This window comes from Colletotrichum orchidophilum (assembly GCF_001831195.1).
Source record: "Colletotrichum orchidophilum strain IMI 309357 chromosome Unknown Scaffold_73.1, whole genome shotgun sequence".
Classification (NCBI taxonomy): Eukaryota; Fungi; Ascomycota; class Sordariomycetes; order Glomerellales; family Glomerellaceae; genus Colletotrichum; species Colletotrichum orchidophilum.
Window position 1 is genome coordinate 1 of NW_019173029.1, and position 16,979 is coordinate 16,979.

The following is a 16,979-nucleotide window of genomic DNA, read 5'->3' on the forward strand; positions in this document are numbered from 1 at the left end:
CTCTCTCTCTCTCTCTCTCTCTCTCTCTCTCCGCCCCTTCTCTATATGCCTCTCGCTATCTCTATATCAGAGAAGTGTTGCACGCTTCTGAGCTATTAGCAGTCTCATGATAGAGGCCGCCCGCCCCTCCAGAGAAAAACGACTGCCGAAACTGACGCTAACCTCACCCTCGTAGTCTCCATCCTCACCATCCTCAAGAACCCTATGATCCTCCTCGGCTTGATCAGCATGGGTATCTTCCTCGGCATGCCCTACCTCATGGACAACAGTACGTGCTCCCGCGCCAAGACAATCAAACCTCTTCCACCCTAAGCAAGTCTCTCTAACACAAATCTCAACTCCTAGTGGATCCCGAAATGCGCGCCGAGTTCGAAGAGCGCCAAAAGAGCAATCCCATGAACTCCCTCCTCGGCGGCGGCGGCGGCGGCGGCGACGCCAACCCCATGGCCAACTTCGACATGGCAGGCTTCCTCGCGGGCACCAGCAGCAGCAAGAAGGAAGAAACATCCGGTTCCACGAGCGGCAGCGCCGGCGGCAAGAAGGAGAAGGGCGTGCGGAGGTAAGAAAAGAGAAAGAAGGAAAGAAAGCGCTTCTACGGTGACAAGATTGATACTGCGGTTCATTTGGGATCTAGGTCATGGCGCTTTTGTTCACTGCCCTATAGACACGTTCACAAGATTGAATGGCCCACGACGTGGCATTGCCGCACCGGTGATATGTCTTCATGCCAATGTGCTCATTGCAGAAAAGGTTTATCGGTCGCCTTTTTTTCTCTCGCTTGTGACATAGACTGCTATATGAAGTGTTTGCAGGAAATGCGAGCATGCATGAGGTTTGAACGCACCGGGGCTCATTGCTCATAAGAAGAACACATATTAGAAACAAGATTTATGCCGCCGAAACCGCCCCTGTCCATTTCCCTGTCCATCAGCCCTTCTCTCATAATCCCCCCTCACACATCAGGATGGACTGGCCGCATCTACAGCGCCAGCCACTCAGAAGTCGCCGCCAAAGTCGTCACCACCACCATAGTCATCTCCATCATTTCCATCGTCTGTGCAAAAGTCAGTCATTCTGATGCAAAACTTGTCAAAGGCATAAGAGTCGCGACTCACTGTATCCCTCAGCATACGCCTCCTGCTGCTCATCATTGATATGATCCGCAATCAGCGCGCCACCAAGCAGACCGGCACCGGCTCCGAGTGCGAGACCGCCCGCCATGCCCATGCCGCCGCCGCCGGGTTTCCGGCCGCCACCCATTCCGCCCATTCCGCCCATTCCGCGGCCGTAGCCCTGCTGCTGAGGATATCCTCCATAACCCTGCTGTGGAGGGTAGCCCCCGTACCCTTGCTGAGGCGGGTAGCCGCCATATTGCTGCTGCGGGGGATAACCACCATAGCCTTGCTGAGGCGGGTAGCCGCCGTATCCTTGCTGCTGGGGATATCCTCCGTACTGCGGCTGCGCGGGGCTAGAGCCACCCATACCTCCCGTCTTGGCCTTGCCAAGCAGCTTGCCCAGGAACCCGCCGGAGCTCTTTCCTCTTGTCTCCTGTGCGCGGGGTGGGAGCTGGTCGGGGAACGATGACTGCGACTGCTGGTATTGCTGCTGCTGGGGGTTGTAGTCCGGGGGCATGGGAGAGTGGCTACCGCCTCCACCGCCGCTGCGGGCGCGGGATTCTTCCTCTGCCTGAAGCTGGCGGGCTAGGCGCTCGTCCTCGGACATCGTGTTGGAGCCGCCGGCACCGGGTGGCTGCGGGGTCGAAGACTGGTCCTCGTAGGGGTTGCCCTTATGATCGTAGGGGTTTTGCTTTTGGTCGACGGGCGGCGTCGAATGGTCGCCGGGGCGCGGGGCGTAACCCGGAGGGGGGCCGCCCGGGTGCCCATCCTCTGCTGGTGGGGGAGGAGGAGGGAGGGCTGGCTCCGTTGGCTTATCCCACTGGGATTGCTTGGTGTGGAGGTTCACATAAAACCTGGCGTGAGTGGGTTAGTATGCGCATAATGAAGAAAGGCCGACGGTCGTTGGCGGTAAGGTCTGTACTTGCCATTCTTTGTACTGGTCGTTCCAGCGAGCGATCCAGCCGGGAGGGACCTCGGGGGCCTTGGGAGGCGGGGGACCCGACGGGGGAGCAAATTGGTCGGCCATGTGTGTGTTGTGTAGTGAATTCAAGCACAGAGGAAGTAGTACTGTGCAATTTCGATTGAAATCTCTGGGAGGTGCGAAGTCTCTCAATCAATCCAGTTGGTTTGGCGTGAGGGAGATTTTTTTGGTGTAGGTGAGTAGGTTGTGGAGGAGATGTGTGTGTGTCTAAAAAAGACAGACAGAGTTTCCGGGTTTCCACAGCTACCTTCTTCCAGATAATTAGAGAATTTCGGGAGAGGAAAAGAAGCCAAAGTTTGAGGTTGGGATGAGATAGGAATTTGGGGGAGGTAAGGGCAGTAGGTATTGCCTCCTCCGCGGGGTGTCAGGTGTTGTAATGGGGAGGCGCAATAGGTCGACTGGAGCTGGGCGCGGAGGGCCGGGATTACGTCTTTCAGTTTTGGAACGGTTCAGGTCCCTACCCCCTCAACAAGCTAAGGGTATGGCCACCTTGGGAGGGTTCTCTACCCTGCGCGACCAATGGCACCTCGACATTTCCGCTGCTCCCGCGGTCCAAAGGTACCTTGACAACATGGTGAGGGAAAGGCCTACCTACCTTAGGAGAAGAAAGGTAGTTACGACACCTACCTCAGCATCTTCTGGAACGGGGAAGATTGTGATAACAGTACAGCCATCGTGTTAATGACATGCCGTGCGAAGGGCAGAGGTCGCAGGGAGCAAGCCCGAGGCCAGGTATATCGACCAGTAGATCAGAACCGGGCCTAGTTCAATTCTATTCCGCTTCTCGAAGCTGGTCTCGCTGACCCAGGTATCTCGCCTCTCCCAGTCCTGTCCTGCGGTTGCGTCTTGGCTATGCTGCGAGCTGCAAAGCACAGCCCCGCTGATCCTTGTCGAGCGGATTGCCCCCACCTCTCCCTGCCTGCCTGTCGCTTCCCACTGCGTCCCGGGATGCCGGAGAGCCGATACGTGAGATACCTAGGTAGTGGGCGGCCCATCAAAGTATCTGGTTAGTTCCTTCACAACGTAAAACAAGCTTTCCGATACTCCAACAGTACCCTTCCGTCAGCACACTAAGGCAAAACCGATCCCCCAAAAGGGTACCTGATGTCGACTGGAAACGTCTCGAACATGCCGTGGATCTCACCCATGAATTTTACGCTCGCCCTCAACGTTTCTCTACTTTTCCTTTTCAAGAGAGGGCAATGCGATATTGACGCCGCACAAAGACTGTGGCTGGTGACCCTTTAACGAAGTCGACCTGTGGCAAACTGAGTTCTTTCCCTCTGCCTGGCGGCAAATTGGCAGACATGGTTTGCAGGATGACGCTATACAAGTGGCGGTGCCTCCCACCACCAGCATCTGATCACATCCACCTCAGGTCGCGATACTCCTGTACCCCGAATGACAAACTGCCTACACCCCATAAACTGCACTATTTTACCTAGAAGAAACCACGCCGCACTCCGCCCTCTGCGCCGATGCTAGCCCATCTCCATTCCGCCACGTTCAACGACCACTCTCCTCGGGCGTCGATGTTGGCCATTGAAATGTGAAGACACCGGGGCGCAGTATATCGTTAAGCTTGGCAGTATCACTACCCGCCATTCATCACTTACGTACACGTCGTCGCGAGGCTCGGTCATCGAGTTCTCAGCATGTCATGAAAACCATCCTTCAAAATTTGCCTACACTTAGGCATCTATCCCATCTAGACATATAAGCACGCTAGCGCAGGCAAGCTCCTCAATCATCGACTGTACAATTTCTCGTCAAATGCTGCAAGACAAACAACTACGGCAGGACCTCACTCAGGGTAGGCCCCTCTCGTCCCGTCTTCTCTCTCCAAAGAGGTAGGCTGCCTCCATGCAATAGGCGCCACCCCCGCTGGCCATCCGCCGCTCGCTGCCGTAGCAGATGACGACTGCATCCAGAATGCCACTGAGGATACCTTCCATGGCACCCATGACCGAAAACCCAATGAAACTAGCCACTATACCAACCACATATGCGTACGCCGAACCCCGTACTCCCATTCCGTCCGGCAGAGCGATAGAGAGCTGCTTCGCCGTCATGACCCATCCAGCAAAACCAAGTCCCGTCGCCATGATGAACCGAGTTGCATACAAAAGCATCTTTGCAAGCCGATAAGGAAGCAAAGGAGAGTGACTGGACCGCCGTGTGCTGAACACTTGCGGTGTCAGTGTTGTCGTAGGGCGCTGTGGGGACAAAAAGTCCATCTGGCTGAGACCGCGAGCCGCTGTGTGCAGGTTCTGCGAGTGAATCGCCCCGTACGTGATGGTGAGAGGGTTCGTGAGCGCGGCGATGGGCGTCGGTATCCACATGGCAGCGACGTGCTGCAGGATATTAGCAAATTTGCGTGGCAGCACGAGGAGCGGTGCCCGAATAAGAAGCGCAATCAATGTCGACTCGCAGATGCTGCCAAAAATGGTGGTCGTCGCGTGGTTGAGCGCCGCCGTGACAATCTCAGCCGATGTCGGGGCCGGCGCCGCGTTGCGGTGGAAGTACCACTGAGACACTGTCGCTGCTGTCGTCGCCCGTTGCACCGCGTTGATGACCCCAATAGTCCACATGTACATCAAAACGAACCAGATACCCAGCCACCAGCTCGACACGCTGATGATGAACCTGGCGAGTCTTCTAGAGAAGTATCCTCCTAAGAAGATTCTCGAGAACATCCACATCCAGACCCAGGTCCACGTTACTATGATCGCTAGACAACTGAAGCCCAAGATGAGTAATGCCGTGTTCGCTGCAAGAATCCTCGTGGAGAACTCCAGTATCTCAATCGCCTGACGGATGGCGTTGCGGCCCTTCCAAGCCATGTACACCCAGATACAGGCTGAGATGGCTGGGACCAGGGCAGCCCATCGCATTGCCCGATCCTGAAAACTTGTCCCGTGTGATCTTCCCTCGTAGCTAGAAATGAAGGGGTATAGCGTAAATGAAAACATGATGATAGGTACTGCAACAAGAATCACTAACGCCAGCGGCCGGGCAAAGGATCGCAGTGCTGCCAGCCACACAAAGGATACCAGGACCGAAATAAGTGTATCCACGGCAAGCATGTGGAAGGACGCTTGTAATGTCGTGTAGACAGTGTCACCCCATCCTTTCTTAGGTGTACCGGTGTGCAGCCAGACAAGCACGAAGGTAGATACCAGACCGGCAAGCGCGATAAGAAAGATCCAGGCGAAAAACGGGTCGTACTTGAATACTTCTCCTTCGACCAGGGGAACAGTAGCAGGCAGGGCCTCATCCTCGGAGCTGGCCCGGCGGGCCTCGTCAAAGTCATCTTCTTGAGCAGCTTCCCTCCTCAGTGGAAACTTGCGGTCTCCGGATTTGGATTGGAACTTCTGGAAGGCGGGTGGACTCGAGTCTGTAGGCGCCTCGTTCAGCAGCGACGTAGACGGGTCGTCATCGTCGACGATCTGGGAGTCTAGCCCGATGTCGACCATTTTGGGATTCGTATCTGATTCTCGGTCGGAACTTTCTCGTGGGACATCCTCCGACTCTTCATCTATGACGTCTCTCCCACGATTCCGTCCACTGAAGCTCCTCGTACCGTTCCAACTGCTGCGAATGCCTCTCCGCAGCCCACGGTCCTGGTATCTCCGGCCGGGAGTTTCGCTGCTCTGTTCCAACGAGCCGCGGCTTGCGTCTGGTTCCGTCTCGGAGCTCTCTGCCATCTTGCTCGCGGCGGCCACGCGCCGTGACATGTGAAGAGCGGCCATATCCGCAGCATCGCGATCCCTCTCGTCTTCTTCCTCCTCCTCCATGTACTCGTCGAGCGTGCTATGAAACAGCGGCGCATCCTGGGCGGCGGACATGCGTGAAGCGAAGCCCATCTGACCGTAACGCGAACCGCCCGCCTGGTACGGGTTTCCTCCGTAACCTCTGCCGAGGAACGATCGTCCGCCATTTCGAGGAGGGGCCCGCGATGACCATTCGTTCGGATGTCGTGGTGGGTTCTCGTTGCCTTCGACTTGGCCCGCAAAGTTGGACAGCCGGGACTGTGACTGTGCCAGAAACCTGGACGCATCTGGGGGCGAGTTAGTTGGTTGACCGCCGCTGGGGGTCGCCCGGGGGTGGTGTTTCCCAGCGGTGGATGAGACTTACATTCCGAGAACATGCTGCGAGCGATAGCGAAGACCTTGTCCTCTCAGAAAAGTTCCTGTACTCTTGAGAAATGCCAGGAACGCGGGACGACGGGGCAAATAAGTCGGGCTGGTGGAGGCCTATGAATGATTATGACGGACAAAGAGTAAACGGCTGGAATGTTTTGGGTGCCGGCGGCGGCGGTGGACACTAATGCTATACGCAAACAGAAAGAGACGGGAGACGGGTCGGCGGCAGTTCCTGCGGGACGCCTGTTCTTGGACCAGGGGGAATGCCACCTTTGAGCAGGACGAGAATTTCAGATCAAAGCCGAGGTGCTCGTGAGAAGGGCATCTGCATCGGGATGTCGAAAAAGATATGAATCGCAGGTCATGCGGTACAGACGAAGGGGTGAAGGTGCCTAGGTGGGTGAGTGACTGATGGAAGTGGACCGGGCCAGTGAGGGAAGGATATGGATGGCCGGGGTGTCGTGGAAATCCCACACCACCTTAGGTAACCCAAGGTTGGTAAGGCTTTACACGCCTGTTAGGCAGCGCGGACGCTGATGCAGCCTTAGCAATGGCACACAGATGGCACACGACACCCGCGACACCGCCCACACCACACGGTACCTCAACTGGGAACCCTTCCTAAGGTACCTTACCGGGTACCTATCTCACTAACAGCCCAGCCACTCACAACGTCGTCATCCGGGGAGGCAGGGGAACGTGGGAGCCACCTACGGGCTGCGACCGGCACTCGTCGGACTTATCGAGGTGGGCGATATGGCGGTAAGTTGGCGGATGCATTGCAGCATTGCAGCATTGCAGCATTGAGGGCCCGGATTGCCTGAGAGGGCATGGCTGCGGATTGGCGGGGTCCTCCCAGTTCCAGGTTCGCCTTAGTTTGGGAACTCCGAGAAGCGCATATAGCATCGCCCAAGGTAAACGTACATGAGTTGGAGCAGGCTGCTTACCATGCCCTTCGTCACGGTTGTACTTTGGCACCTGTTCCCTTTACCCAGAGCTTCAGGCGTCGCATTTGTTTTCCGTCATCTCTCATACTGCTTGCTGCATGGCACTGACATGTCCTGGCGCGAGACCAGAGAAAGCACTTGGCCCGATTTTAAACCCGTTCCGAGTCATTCAGTCTTCTGCAGGTCAGTCATTTCCTCAAATCATCGTCAACTGACTGTCACCGCAGCTGGCCGTTGCTGTTTGTTGCAGCCCCTGCAGCCCCTGCTGCTCCCGCTGCTCCTGCTGCTCCCGCTAATGTACCTGCTAACAAGCGGCTTCATCCACCCAGGCCCTCGCCTTTCTTTACCTTACCTTATCACTCAGTACTTGCGTCACTGATAACACCATGCCACATCCCTGACGCCCTTTCCCTGGTCATCGGTCCAGTTTTAACTGGGGCTCTGTCGTCTTCTAGGCCAAGCCAGTGACAGGGGGCACCACCTTAAACATTGACCAGCGTGATGCACTCGCCAATTCCCATCAGCACATCACGTCTGATTCCACCTCTCAGAGACCTGAGCCTTTAGCTGGAGAGGGAGAACCTATTCAAACACACCCAGGTCCACTTATACTTGAGAATAAGAAGAGGTTCCATAAAGCCACCTCAAACATGGTTCTCGGGAACCACGGGGACACCGAACATTGAGAACAGACGACGTCTTTTCCAGCGTTTCCAAACATCCACTCACCTATCTAAGGTACCTACATCAATCGGAGCCGACGCCCGCCCCCCTCCCCCCCCTTGTCAGACCTGAACTTCTGAACACGTGCTCCGATAACCGACAGCTGTTTGAAGCTTTCCGACATCAGAGCAACCAACGACCATCACCATCACTACCACCAACCACACCATACACGGCCCCCTCGAATCCATCCCTTCGAAACCCTCCATCTCCAGAAGAAACGGTCTCGCGGGCCAGCCGAGGGACAAGCACAGCTGTCTTTCTGGTCACCAAAGTCACGAAACGAAACCACAGACCTCTCAGTCCAACGTCCTACTCCCTCACTGACGCACAACGCACTCACGCATCCTCCTCTCCTCTTTCTTACGCAAGCCACAATCGCCAAGGGCCATGTCGTCTCCACCATGGGACTACATCGCTAAACTCGTCTGCATCGGTGACTCGGGCTGCGGCAAGTCCAGCCTTACCATCCGTCTCTGCGAGGGCCGCTTCTCCCCGCACCACGACGTGACAATCGGCGTCGAGTTCGGCTCCCGCATCGTCCCCGTCGGCCCGCCAAACACTCTCCCGCCCCCTACCCCGGCCCCCGAAGCGTATACGAACCCGGACGGTACACCCAACGGCCTCCCGGAACCCCCGCGCCTCGCCGCCGATGGGCCCCAGAAGCACATGAAGCTCTCCCTCTGGGACACGGCCGGCCAGGAGACGTACAAGTCCGTAACGCGGTCCTACTTCCGTGGTGCCAGCGGCGCCCTCCTCGTCTTCGACCTCAGCCGCAAACAGACGTTCCAGCACGTGACCGACTGGCTCAACGACCTGCGCCAGATCGCCGAGCCCGACATTGTTGTCATCCTCGTCGGCAACAAGGCAGACCTGACCCAGGACGCCGATAACAAACGCGAAGTCACAAAGGAAGAGGCCGAGGAGTGGGCCAAGAAGAACGGCGTCTTCGAGTACGTGGAGACGAGCGCCAAGAGCGGCGAAAACGTCGAAAAGGCCTTTATGCGGGTCGCCGAGAGGATATACAACAATATCCAGGCTGGCAAGTACGATCTCAATGACAGGAGGTCGGGCGTCAAGGGGCCGAGTGCCGGGGGCAACAAGCAAGTGAGAATAGGGGGCGACGCAAATAAGGGCTCTGGTGGCGGCTGTTGTTAGACGAGCTGCACATAAGCAAAGAGACCAACGAACAAAAAAAAAAAGCATACACGAGAAGGACAGTGATACCCAAGGCCATTAGCAAGAGTTTTCAAGTTCCTTCGCATTCACCATTTGTACTACTACTTTTTTATAATCATAATGTATGGTCCATGGGCAGGTCAACTTCCGCACTTCAATATCAAAGCCGGTGAAAGATGAATATTAGGAACAAGGAACCCATTTCATATTGCATTATTTACGGAAGCCATCTCCCGTCAACTTTCGCTCTCCTTTCCCAAGCTCGAAAGGCCCATCCGCCACTGTATTTATCCCCCATATCTTTACAGAGAGAGAGAAAGAGAAAGGGAGAGAGTTGGGTAGAAAAGTCGAGTCATAATCTCAGCCGTTCAAGTACAGAATTCCGTTCAAGAATCGTCTGATACAAACTTACTCGTTGGTAAGTTTTCAGATTTAGTCCGAGATTCTCCAGCTGTCGAACCATTTCAAGTAGCTATACTGCTTGTTGGGACCGGTCATGCCGAAGCAGATAGGGCTGAAGAGAATGTAGAGACCAATGACGGTCGCATACAGGACGCCGTAGACGCCGTACTGGAAGGCCTGGGCCTTGTTGCGGAGGAACCAGTCGGCCAAGAAACCAAATGTGAGGATGGCGAAGTACAGGGCAGGGTAGTAGTGGTGAACATAGGTGACACGGGCCATGACAACGAAGGGGAGGTAGTGTAGGAACCAGCCAGCCACAGGGTACAACCCCGCGTAGTGAATCTGGTCAATCTCCTTCGAGTTCAGGTCGTTGTAGCCACGCTGCCAGCGAACCAAGTACCAGGCGACGACAAGTGCGAAGACGCCCAGACCGGCGGTAGAGCCCCAGTAGACCAGAGGGTTGCCAAGGAGGAAGTACTTGACAATGCCGTCGTCCCAGCCACACATACGCAGACCAACGTTGAGGATAGGCCACTGCCACCATTGGGATGCCAGATCGTCTTGCTTGTCGGGATCGGGCACAAGGGCGTTGTTGGAGGTCATCATGGCAACGTTAAGGTGGATGAAGTCGTGGAGGAAGGGAGACTTGTAAGAACCCGGGTCACCAGGGGGCACTGTGCCAGTTAGCAAGCTGAGTGAGAGAGCAAGGGATCATGGCTTTGACAACTTACGCTTCTCGTTCCAGTGGGCCTCGACATTCCAGTGAGTGTAAGAGTCTCTAGGGTTGTTGGTCTTGGTGCAGGTCACCTCGATCTGCTTGAAACCCCACTGAGGCAGGTTGACGTTGCCAGCCCGAAGGTAGCAGCCAAGAACCGGGTGTCTCAAGCGGAAAGCCGTCGTCAGGGTACGGATCTTGCTGCGGTCTCGAGATGCGACGTCGCGAACGACCTCCACAGTCCAGTGGTCCTTGTCGTCGCCAATGGTCAGGTTGCCGTAACTAGAAACTTCCCTGTCGGCCTTCGTCATGGGAGCAGCGATCTCGTGGGAGTGCAGGTTGCGGCCGGTCTGGGCGTGGATGAGACGGATCGTCTCGCCATCGCCAATGAAGCGGGGAGGAGCTTCGGGGTCGTAGTCCGCATCCGCGCGATTGGGGTAAAAGAACCAGTCGTTGTTGGCATCCTTGTGGTGGTAGCAAGTGACTTGCTGCTGAGTAGAGCCCTCCGGGTACGTCTGCACGTGGGAGTGAAGGAGGCCACCACCGTATCCCATGTTCTTGATGGTCGCGCGCGATCCGTACGCCACTTCCAAGGGGCTGTTCTTGCCGACCTCGGTGCCCTTCAAGTTTGCCTGGAATAAGGAGCTCATCTGCGCATCACCAGGGCCAGTGTGGTCGAGAATAGCGAAATGGAGAGCGAAGGAGAGCATGTACACCAGGAACGGGATGACGATGAGGCCAACGACGCGGGTGACGACGTGAGCGCCCAGCGTGGTGACGGGCATCTTGGTGTTGCCGAATTTGGTCCATAGATCCTCAATGGTGTAGAGGCCGACGAGGGAGGTAACGAAGAGACCGACGAGCTTGACACTGCACACGCAGCCAATGCTGATGCCAGTCATGAACAGCCAGAAGAACCACTCTGGCTCGAAAGCATCGTTGCGCTGGTTGTGGAACTTGGCCCAGCAGAGAACAGTTGCGACAGTACCGAAAAGCAGCATCGAGTCAAGGAGGATGAAGCGGCTGATGGTGGTGTATGAGTTCTCGCAAAGGACCATGAGGGTGACAAGCCAGACGGCGGGACGTCTGAGGTTCAGCTCGCGGGCAGTGTAGTAGGCCATGGGAATGCAGAGAATGCCGAAGAGAGCGTTGAAAGCCCTCATGAAGGTATAGTCGACATCCTCGGGGTATTTCTCGCCAGACTTGAACTCGAAAGATCCGTTGTAGCCAGCGAGAACACCGGAGAGGCCGACGAGCATCTTGCCCAAGGGAGGGTGAACGTCGAAGTAGTATTCATGTTTGATGTAGTGACTTCCGAACTTTCCAAAGTGAGCCTCGTCCCAGGTAACGATGTCGCTGATGCCAATCTTCCAGAGTCGGGTGAAGATGGCGGCGGCCGTGAAGATGATGGGGGCTATAATGGACTCCCAATCGTCGAGGAAGGAGCTCTGCTGGGGCAAGAGAAGTGTTAGTACTGAGCTGGTCTACAAAAATGAGCGATATCTCAAAAGGGAGACGCTTACCTTCTTGGCAAGCTTCTTCTTGTCGTCGATCTCAGGGGCGGCCGTTATGGGAACTGACTGCCCCTGGGGGACGGCTCGTCGTCTGACGCCATCGCCCACGTCTGCGCCGGACGCGACAATGGGCTTCTCGATAGCCATAGCTGTTGGTGAAACCAAGTCAGCAAACGGAAGAAGACGTATGGAATGGGTTGGCCGGGAGTAGAGACTGACTCTCGAGACGGGGGTCGGAATGCGTTGATGAAGACGGCTTCTAAGGGGGGGTGCGGGAAGGGTGAGTAGTGTAGAGTCAAGCTCCAAGAACAGGAGCTCTGAGCTCCTTGTTAAGGATCGGACGAGTCGAGACTCAAAACGCCCGGGGGCAACAAAAAAAAAGTTGGAGAATTGAAAAAAGGTAAAAGAGAAGCCGCGAAAAGAGAATCAGCGGGTTTCTCTTGAGACAAATGTTGTCTGCAAACCAAACCAGCTCATTAAAAAGAAGGTTAGGTGAGGTCAGCTGGGGAAGGAGAAGGGGAAAGCTGAAAAAGGCACCTAGAATGACCAGGGAATCATGCAATTAATATGGAGGTGGACGGGAGAGTGCCCTTTGGCCAGGTGGGAATTTTTTGGTGAGGTCTGAACTAAATCGGGAGGAGCTGGGAGCTGGGGAGGAGCACCCCCTTGCGGCACTACGAAATAAATGCCACCTATGCACCAACAGACACGGTATCCCTCCCTTCCACTCCTTCCAGAACCGACCACACTTTACGCGAATCGTGTCCCTGGGTTCAATGGCCGAGTGCCACTGGTTCGGCTGCCTCAAGCGTGTAGCACAAGGTAAGGTATGCCGCACATACCTTGGGCAGGCCGCGCAGGTCCTCTCATGGAATGGCCTGAATGGTCTTGAAAGACCCCAAATACCTAGCCCCTCCATTACCCCCTGCCCCCACAGCTGCCTACCAGGTACGGATACCTTACCCCCTGAGAGGCTGAGGTTCGACAGATGGATCCCCAGGCGGCTCTTTTCCTCTCTCTCTCCGATCATCGTCAATTCTCACTCCTACCTTCACCTTGCGTCTCGCTTCACCAACTTGGATCCTAACATCCAAGACTACCTACCTCCCTTGCAAGGTAGTATTCACGATCTACTGTATCAACTCCAGCCTGGCTCCCTGAGCAACGCCGCTCGGACGTACCTGCAGCTCTACACATTGTCTTCTTCTACAGCTGCAATGCCAGCGTCATGCCAAAAAACCAGACGACACGGTAGGTATTGATCGTTCCTTTCCCCATGGATAAACACACAGGCCATCCACCGCGTAAAATGCCACTTCACAATGTCTTGTCTTCATGACAGCTGTGGCTTCGCCATGATTTCCGACCGCGCTAACCCTTCCGGGCTGCGTAATAAGCCCCCGCTTTCGGAGCTAATCGGAAATGCCAGTGCGCGTCTTCCATTCAGTCTCCGTCGGCGTTGAGCAGGAGAGCATCGGCCGTGGTGTGGGCTCCATCTCGGCGAGTCGGGGAGTCAACGGCGGTGGAGGCCTGCGCCGTGCAGGTCGCTGCTACGGTGCCCCAGCAGGGCAGCATCCGGGGAGCACGTGAGAGGTTGGCTTCACCATCACCGACTTCCTTGACCCGACTAAGAGAGTGTTGTCACGTCGCGTCTTACATCTTGTATGACGGTGCACGAAGCCTTCATTGGCCTACCTCTCACCCAAACAAGTAAAGACCGGGTAGACCTGATTTGTCGCCGGCAGTCGCCATCGTGGTGTTTCTTCAGAGAAAGAAAAAGGGGTCGCAGCTTCCGCCCACCTCAGACACTGGACCAGTCACCACCGCCTGGGCGCGGTCCATCTGCCTTGCCGAGTCAAGCCTCTGCAGCAGCATACGCTGAAGCCCGCATGCGGAAACGCCAGACAGCTGCATCACATGTCTTTTTCGTCTCAATTCTCGTCCACTCCGTGCTGTTTTCCCCCTCCATGGCTGGTCCCGGTCTGATCCATAACACATGGTCGGCACAGACAATCGTTGCTCACAATCGCCCCATTGCGGTGCTGATGTACAGGTCCCAGACTCTCCGACACCTGACCTACCTACACTGTAAGGTAACTCAAAGACACCTCAGGTTTCTCTTTCAAAAGTAAATCCCCACTGCGTCCACCATTCTGAACCGTCTCCGCCGACGCCGCCGACGAGACAGAGCGGATCGCATTAGGGGTCTCGGCCGTCTTATGTCATCGCTCCTGCATCCAATCGTCCGGTCCCGTACCACATCTAGCACCACCAACCACCACACTACTACTACAACAACCACCACCACCACCACCACCACCACCACCACCGGTACTTCAAATATCCTTCCCGCGGCGCCCCGAACCAACCCTCACCTTCCCTCCTCTCGATCCTGTGGCCCTGGATGTGGCAGACTTCCCCTGCTGCGCGTCCCTCTCTACAAATCCGGCTCGGTCCCCCGACTCAGACCTCCGACGACACCTACCTCTCAATGTCGTCCTTGGTATCCGACTTCCTCATCAATCCGGTCCTCCGGCAAGCTCGTCGCTTTTCTGAGATCTCGAGAACAACCTTTGTCTCCGACCGGGACTCTTCGTCCGATCCTGTCGCCGTCGCAAGCGACTTGGATAGTCCCGCAACCCGGCATGCGACAGATGCGCCACTCGAACCCACTCCGCAACGATCACTCGACCTGACAACACTTCCGTCAACCGTCGACGACGAGCGCCCTCAGTCTCCCGCTCCCCAAGTCCCACCCGCGCCATACACAGTGGTCGTGATGCCGCCTACAACACGGGAATCTCTGCCCGCCGACGACGGCATGGGTGCAATGCGAAAGCGTCTACTCGATATTCAGTCTCAAGATATCGCTGCAGATGAAAAGGCCCGGCTTATGCACGAAGCTTTGATGGAGGGGTATCGCAAGTCTCGAGACGCCCCACGCCAAGCCAATGCTCCAGCCAGCATAATATCCGCAGGGGAAGCATGGGAACAGTCGTTGCCCATGGCACCTCTCGAATCGTTAAAATTTTGGCAACATTCGATAGGAGAGCCGTCCTCTCCAGGAAGGTTCATTCTGACCGCCGACGATGTTCGGCCCACGTACGCGGCACCAAAGCTTGCGACAAGGGAAGAGCCCGAGGGTGCTGTGATTCTTGGCTGCCAACATTACCGGCGCAATGTCAAGCTGCAGTGCTCGACCTGCTCCAAGTGGTATACTTGTCGTTTCTGTCATGATGCAGTCGAGGATCACACTCTTGTCAGGAAGGAAACCAAAAACATGCTATGCATGCTCTGCGCCACGCCCCAGAAAGCATCCGATGTCTGCGTGAATTGCGGTGAGACCGCAGCTCGTTATTACTGCAACATGTGTAAGCTGTGGGATGATCATCCGTCCAATCCAATCTACCATTGTAACGACTGCGGTATATGCCGGCGCGGAAGAGGTATCGGGAAGGACTTTTTCCATTGCAAGGTACTTGGTCCACTCCCAGAGATTTTGTTTGACCGCTGCTAACACGTGCTTTAGAAATGCTGCGCATGCATCTCGATTTCCATTCAGCAATCTCACAAATGCATCGAGCGCTCAACGGATTGTGACTGTCCGATATGCGGAGAGTACATGTTTACCTCTCCCAAGCCAGTCGTGTTCATGGGATGTGGTCACAGCATTCACCAGAAGTGCTATGACGAGCATATGCTGAGATCATACAAATGTCCCATTTGCAACAAGAGCTTACTCAACATGCAAAGCCAATTCCGCCAATTGGAGCTGGCCATTCTTGCCCAGCCGATGCCCCCTGAGTTCAGGGACACTCGCGCCACAATCTTGTGTAACGACTGTAGTGGGAAGAGTTCCGTCCCGTATCACTGGCTCGGTCTCAAATGCGCGATTTGTACTTCTTACAACACAGCGGAAATTCAAATCAACGGTGGGAGAGAAGAGACGCAGGCCGCTCATGGCACACCAGCGGCAGTTACGCCGGCCGTTCTTTCGCCTGCACAGCCCACCTCCGTGGCAACGCAGGTTGCTGCTCCGGCTGGAATAGACATACCGCATGTCGGCAGGCGGCGACATTCGTCTCATGCAGGCCCAGAGGCACGTCATCTGATGTTGGATCGCTTTGCTCGGTCAGCTTCGCCAGCAGTTACGCCCGGTATGCCACTACCGAACGCGACAGATGCTGCTATCGAAGAAGAAGATGAGTCAGAGAATGATATTCTCAATTTATGGGGCCGGGATCATGATGACTCTGATAGCGATACGATGTCGACGGACCTGGACGAAGAAGAGTCGGAGGGTGACGATGACGATGACTATGAGAACGAGATCATGCTCATCGGACATCGATAACGTCAGTCATGATGCAATCACGATTTGGACGATGAGGTGCATCTGCGAAAGAAGAATACAAAGATTGGCGCACTGGGGTTTGCGACGGTCACATGGTTTTGGACATACGGGTCGTCAGGGTAATCGCAGGCATACTAGCTGGTTGGTTATGGACTAGTCGGCGTTTTCAGGATGGCAAAGTCTGTCAGCCTCGGATGGCACTACTGGGTTCTTTTTCATAGCTCGCGGAGACTGGGCATTACTTAAGTTTCCATAATAGACAAAACTGAAAATGTTAAGCAACGCAAATGCCTGAAACGCCTCATGTCCGTGGTTCCCATCCGTCTTGCCTTGTCGTGACTTTCGTACCCATTTTTACTGCCTTGGGGATGACCTCATCTTAACGCCTTCGAGATGCAATTTGAGCCTCAACCTCCTGAGACTCCTTTCTGAGCTCCTTCACGACGGTCTATTGCGAAGGTTTGATCAGGGTCGTGACTGCGTAAGGCTTGATGTTTCATCTACTCACTGCAAGAGCCTCTGGGTTCACGCCATTCTCGATCATGGAGATGCAAATCGAGAGGGTGCGCCGGTCGAGGTGGCAGTTCTTTCACATGGTCATGTCAGAATGATTTGCTGAGGTGTGGGATTTTGAGAGGTTGACCGGGCGTCGCAACTGACTAGGATGGTAGAGATCTCATGTAGGATATCAACAGCCTGCTGGGCCGCGGCCTGTTTCCCGCTGCGGTCGTCGGCAGGCATTTCGTATGGCGATTATTGCTGGACACAAGACCGTATGAATGAGATGAGGTTCATTGAAAGGATGTCGCTTTGTTTGGCGGAAGCGGGGCCACCTCAGTGAGTGATGGGAGCCCTTCTGCCTGTGAGGTGCATGTGTGTCTTAAGGTAGTCGGCAGGGGCCGA

At 55.5% G+C, this 16,979-nt stretch overlaps 9 protein-coding genes across 9 annotated transcripts; 3 read left to right on the forward strand and 6 right to left on the reverse strand.

Moving 5' to 3' along the window:
* Positions 1–45: 45 nt before the first annotated feature.
* Positions 46–563, forward strand: CORC01_08496 (uncharacterized protein; the record flags this gene model as incomplete). The annotated part of the gene is made up of 3 exons (XM_022620126.1): positions 46–76; positions 176–268; positions 346–563. 3 exons carry the CDS (start codon positions 46–48, stop codon positions 561–563), a joined length of 342 nt encoding a protein of 113 aa, XP_022473280.1.
* A 432-nt stretch (positions 564–995) lies between these two features.
* CORC01_08497 (WW domain-containing protein) lies at positions 996–2,142 on the reverse strand (the record flags this gene model as incomplete). Its single annotated transcript, XM_022620127.1, has 3 exons — positions 996–1,054; positions 1,116–1,969; positions 2,054–2,142. The coding sequence occupies 3 exons, from the start codon at positions 2,140–2,142 to the stop codon at positions 996–998; spliced, it is 1,002 nt and encodes a 333-aa protein (XP_022473281.1).
* Positions 2,143–3,905: 1,763 nt separating this feature from the next.
* On the reverse strand, positions 3,906–6,247 carry CORC01_08498 (uncharacterized protein; the record flags this gene model as incomplete). Its single annotated transcript, XM_022620128.1, has 2 exons — positions 3,906–6,157; positions 6,235–6,247. 2 exons carry the CDS (start codon positions 6,245–6,247, stop codon positions 3,906–3,908), a joined length of 2,265 nt encoding a protein of 754 aa, XP_022473282.1.
* Positions 6,248–6,908: 661 nt separating this feature from the next.
* Positions 6,909–7,148, reverse strand: CORC01_08499 (uncharacterized protein; the record flags this gene model as incomplete). The annotated part of the gene is made up of 1 exon (XM_022620129.1): positions 6,909–7,148. One exon carries the CDS (start codon positions 7,146–7,148, stop codon positions 6,909–6,911), a length of 240 nt encoding a protein of 79 aa, XP_022473283.1.
* A 1,154-nt stretch (positions 7,149–8,302) lies between these two features.
* On the forward strand, positions 8,303–9,070 carry CORC01_08500 (uncharacterized protein; the record flags this gene model as incomplete). Its single annotated transcript, XM_022620130.1, has 1 exon — positions 8,303–9,070. One exon carries the CDS (start codon positions 8,303–8,305, stop codon positions 9,068–9,070), a length of 768 nt encoding a protein of 255 aa, XP_022473284.1.
* Positions 9,071–9,523: 453 nt separating this feature from the next.
* On the reverse strand, positions 9,524–11,869 carry CORC01_08501 (dolichyl-phosphate-mannose-protein mannosyltransferase; the record flags this gene model as incomplete). Its single annotated transcript, XM_022620131.1, has 3 exons — positions 9,524–10,167; positions 10,225–11,659; positions 11,732–11,869. 3 exons carry the CDS (start codon positions 11,867–11,869, stop codon positions 9,524–9,526), a joined length of 2,217 nt encoding a protein of 738 aa, XP_022473285.1.
* A 1,296-nt stretch (positions 11,870–13,165) lies between these two features.
* CORC01_08502 (uncharacterized protein) lies at positions 13,166–13,597 on the reverse strand (the record flags this gene model as incomplete). Its single annotated transcript, XM_022620132.1, has 3 exons — positions 13,166–13,349; positions 13,418–13,449; positions 13,523–13,597. 3 exons carry the CDS (start codon positions 13,595–13,597, stop codon positions 13,166–13,168), a joined length of 291 nt encoding a protein of 96 aa, XP_022473286.1.
* Positions 13,598–14,213: 616 nt separating this feature from the next.
* CORC01_08503 (CHY zinc finger) lies at positions 14,214–16,076 on the forward strand (the record flags this gene model as incomplete). The annotated part of the gene is made up of 2 exons (XM_022620133.1): positions 14,214–15,197; positions 15,252–16,076. 2 exons carry the CDS (start codon positions 14,214–14,216, stop codon positions 16,074–16,076), a joined length of 1,809 nt encoding a protein of 602 aa, XP_022473287.1.
* A 379-nt stretch (positions 16,077–16,455) lies between these two features.
* On the reverse strand, positions 16,456–16,817 carry CORC01_08504 (mitotic-spindle organizing protein 1; the record flags this gene model as incomplete). The annotated part of the gene is made up of 3 exons (XM_022620134.1): positions 16,456–16,524; positions 16,585–16,662; positions 16,737–16,817. The coding sequence occupies 3 exons, from the start codon at positions 16,815–16,817 to the stop codon at positions 16,456–16,458; spliced, it is 228 nt and encodes a 75-aa protein (XP_022473288.1).
* Between the last annotated feature and the right edge of the window lie 162 nt (positions 16,818–16,979).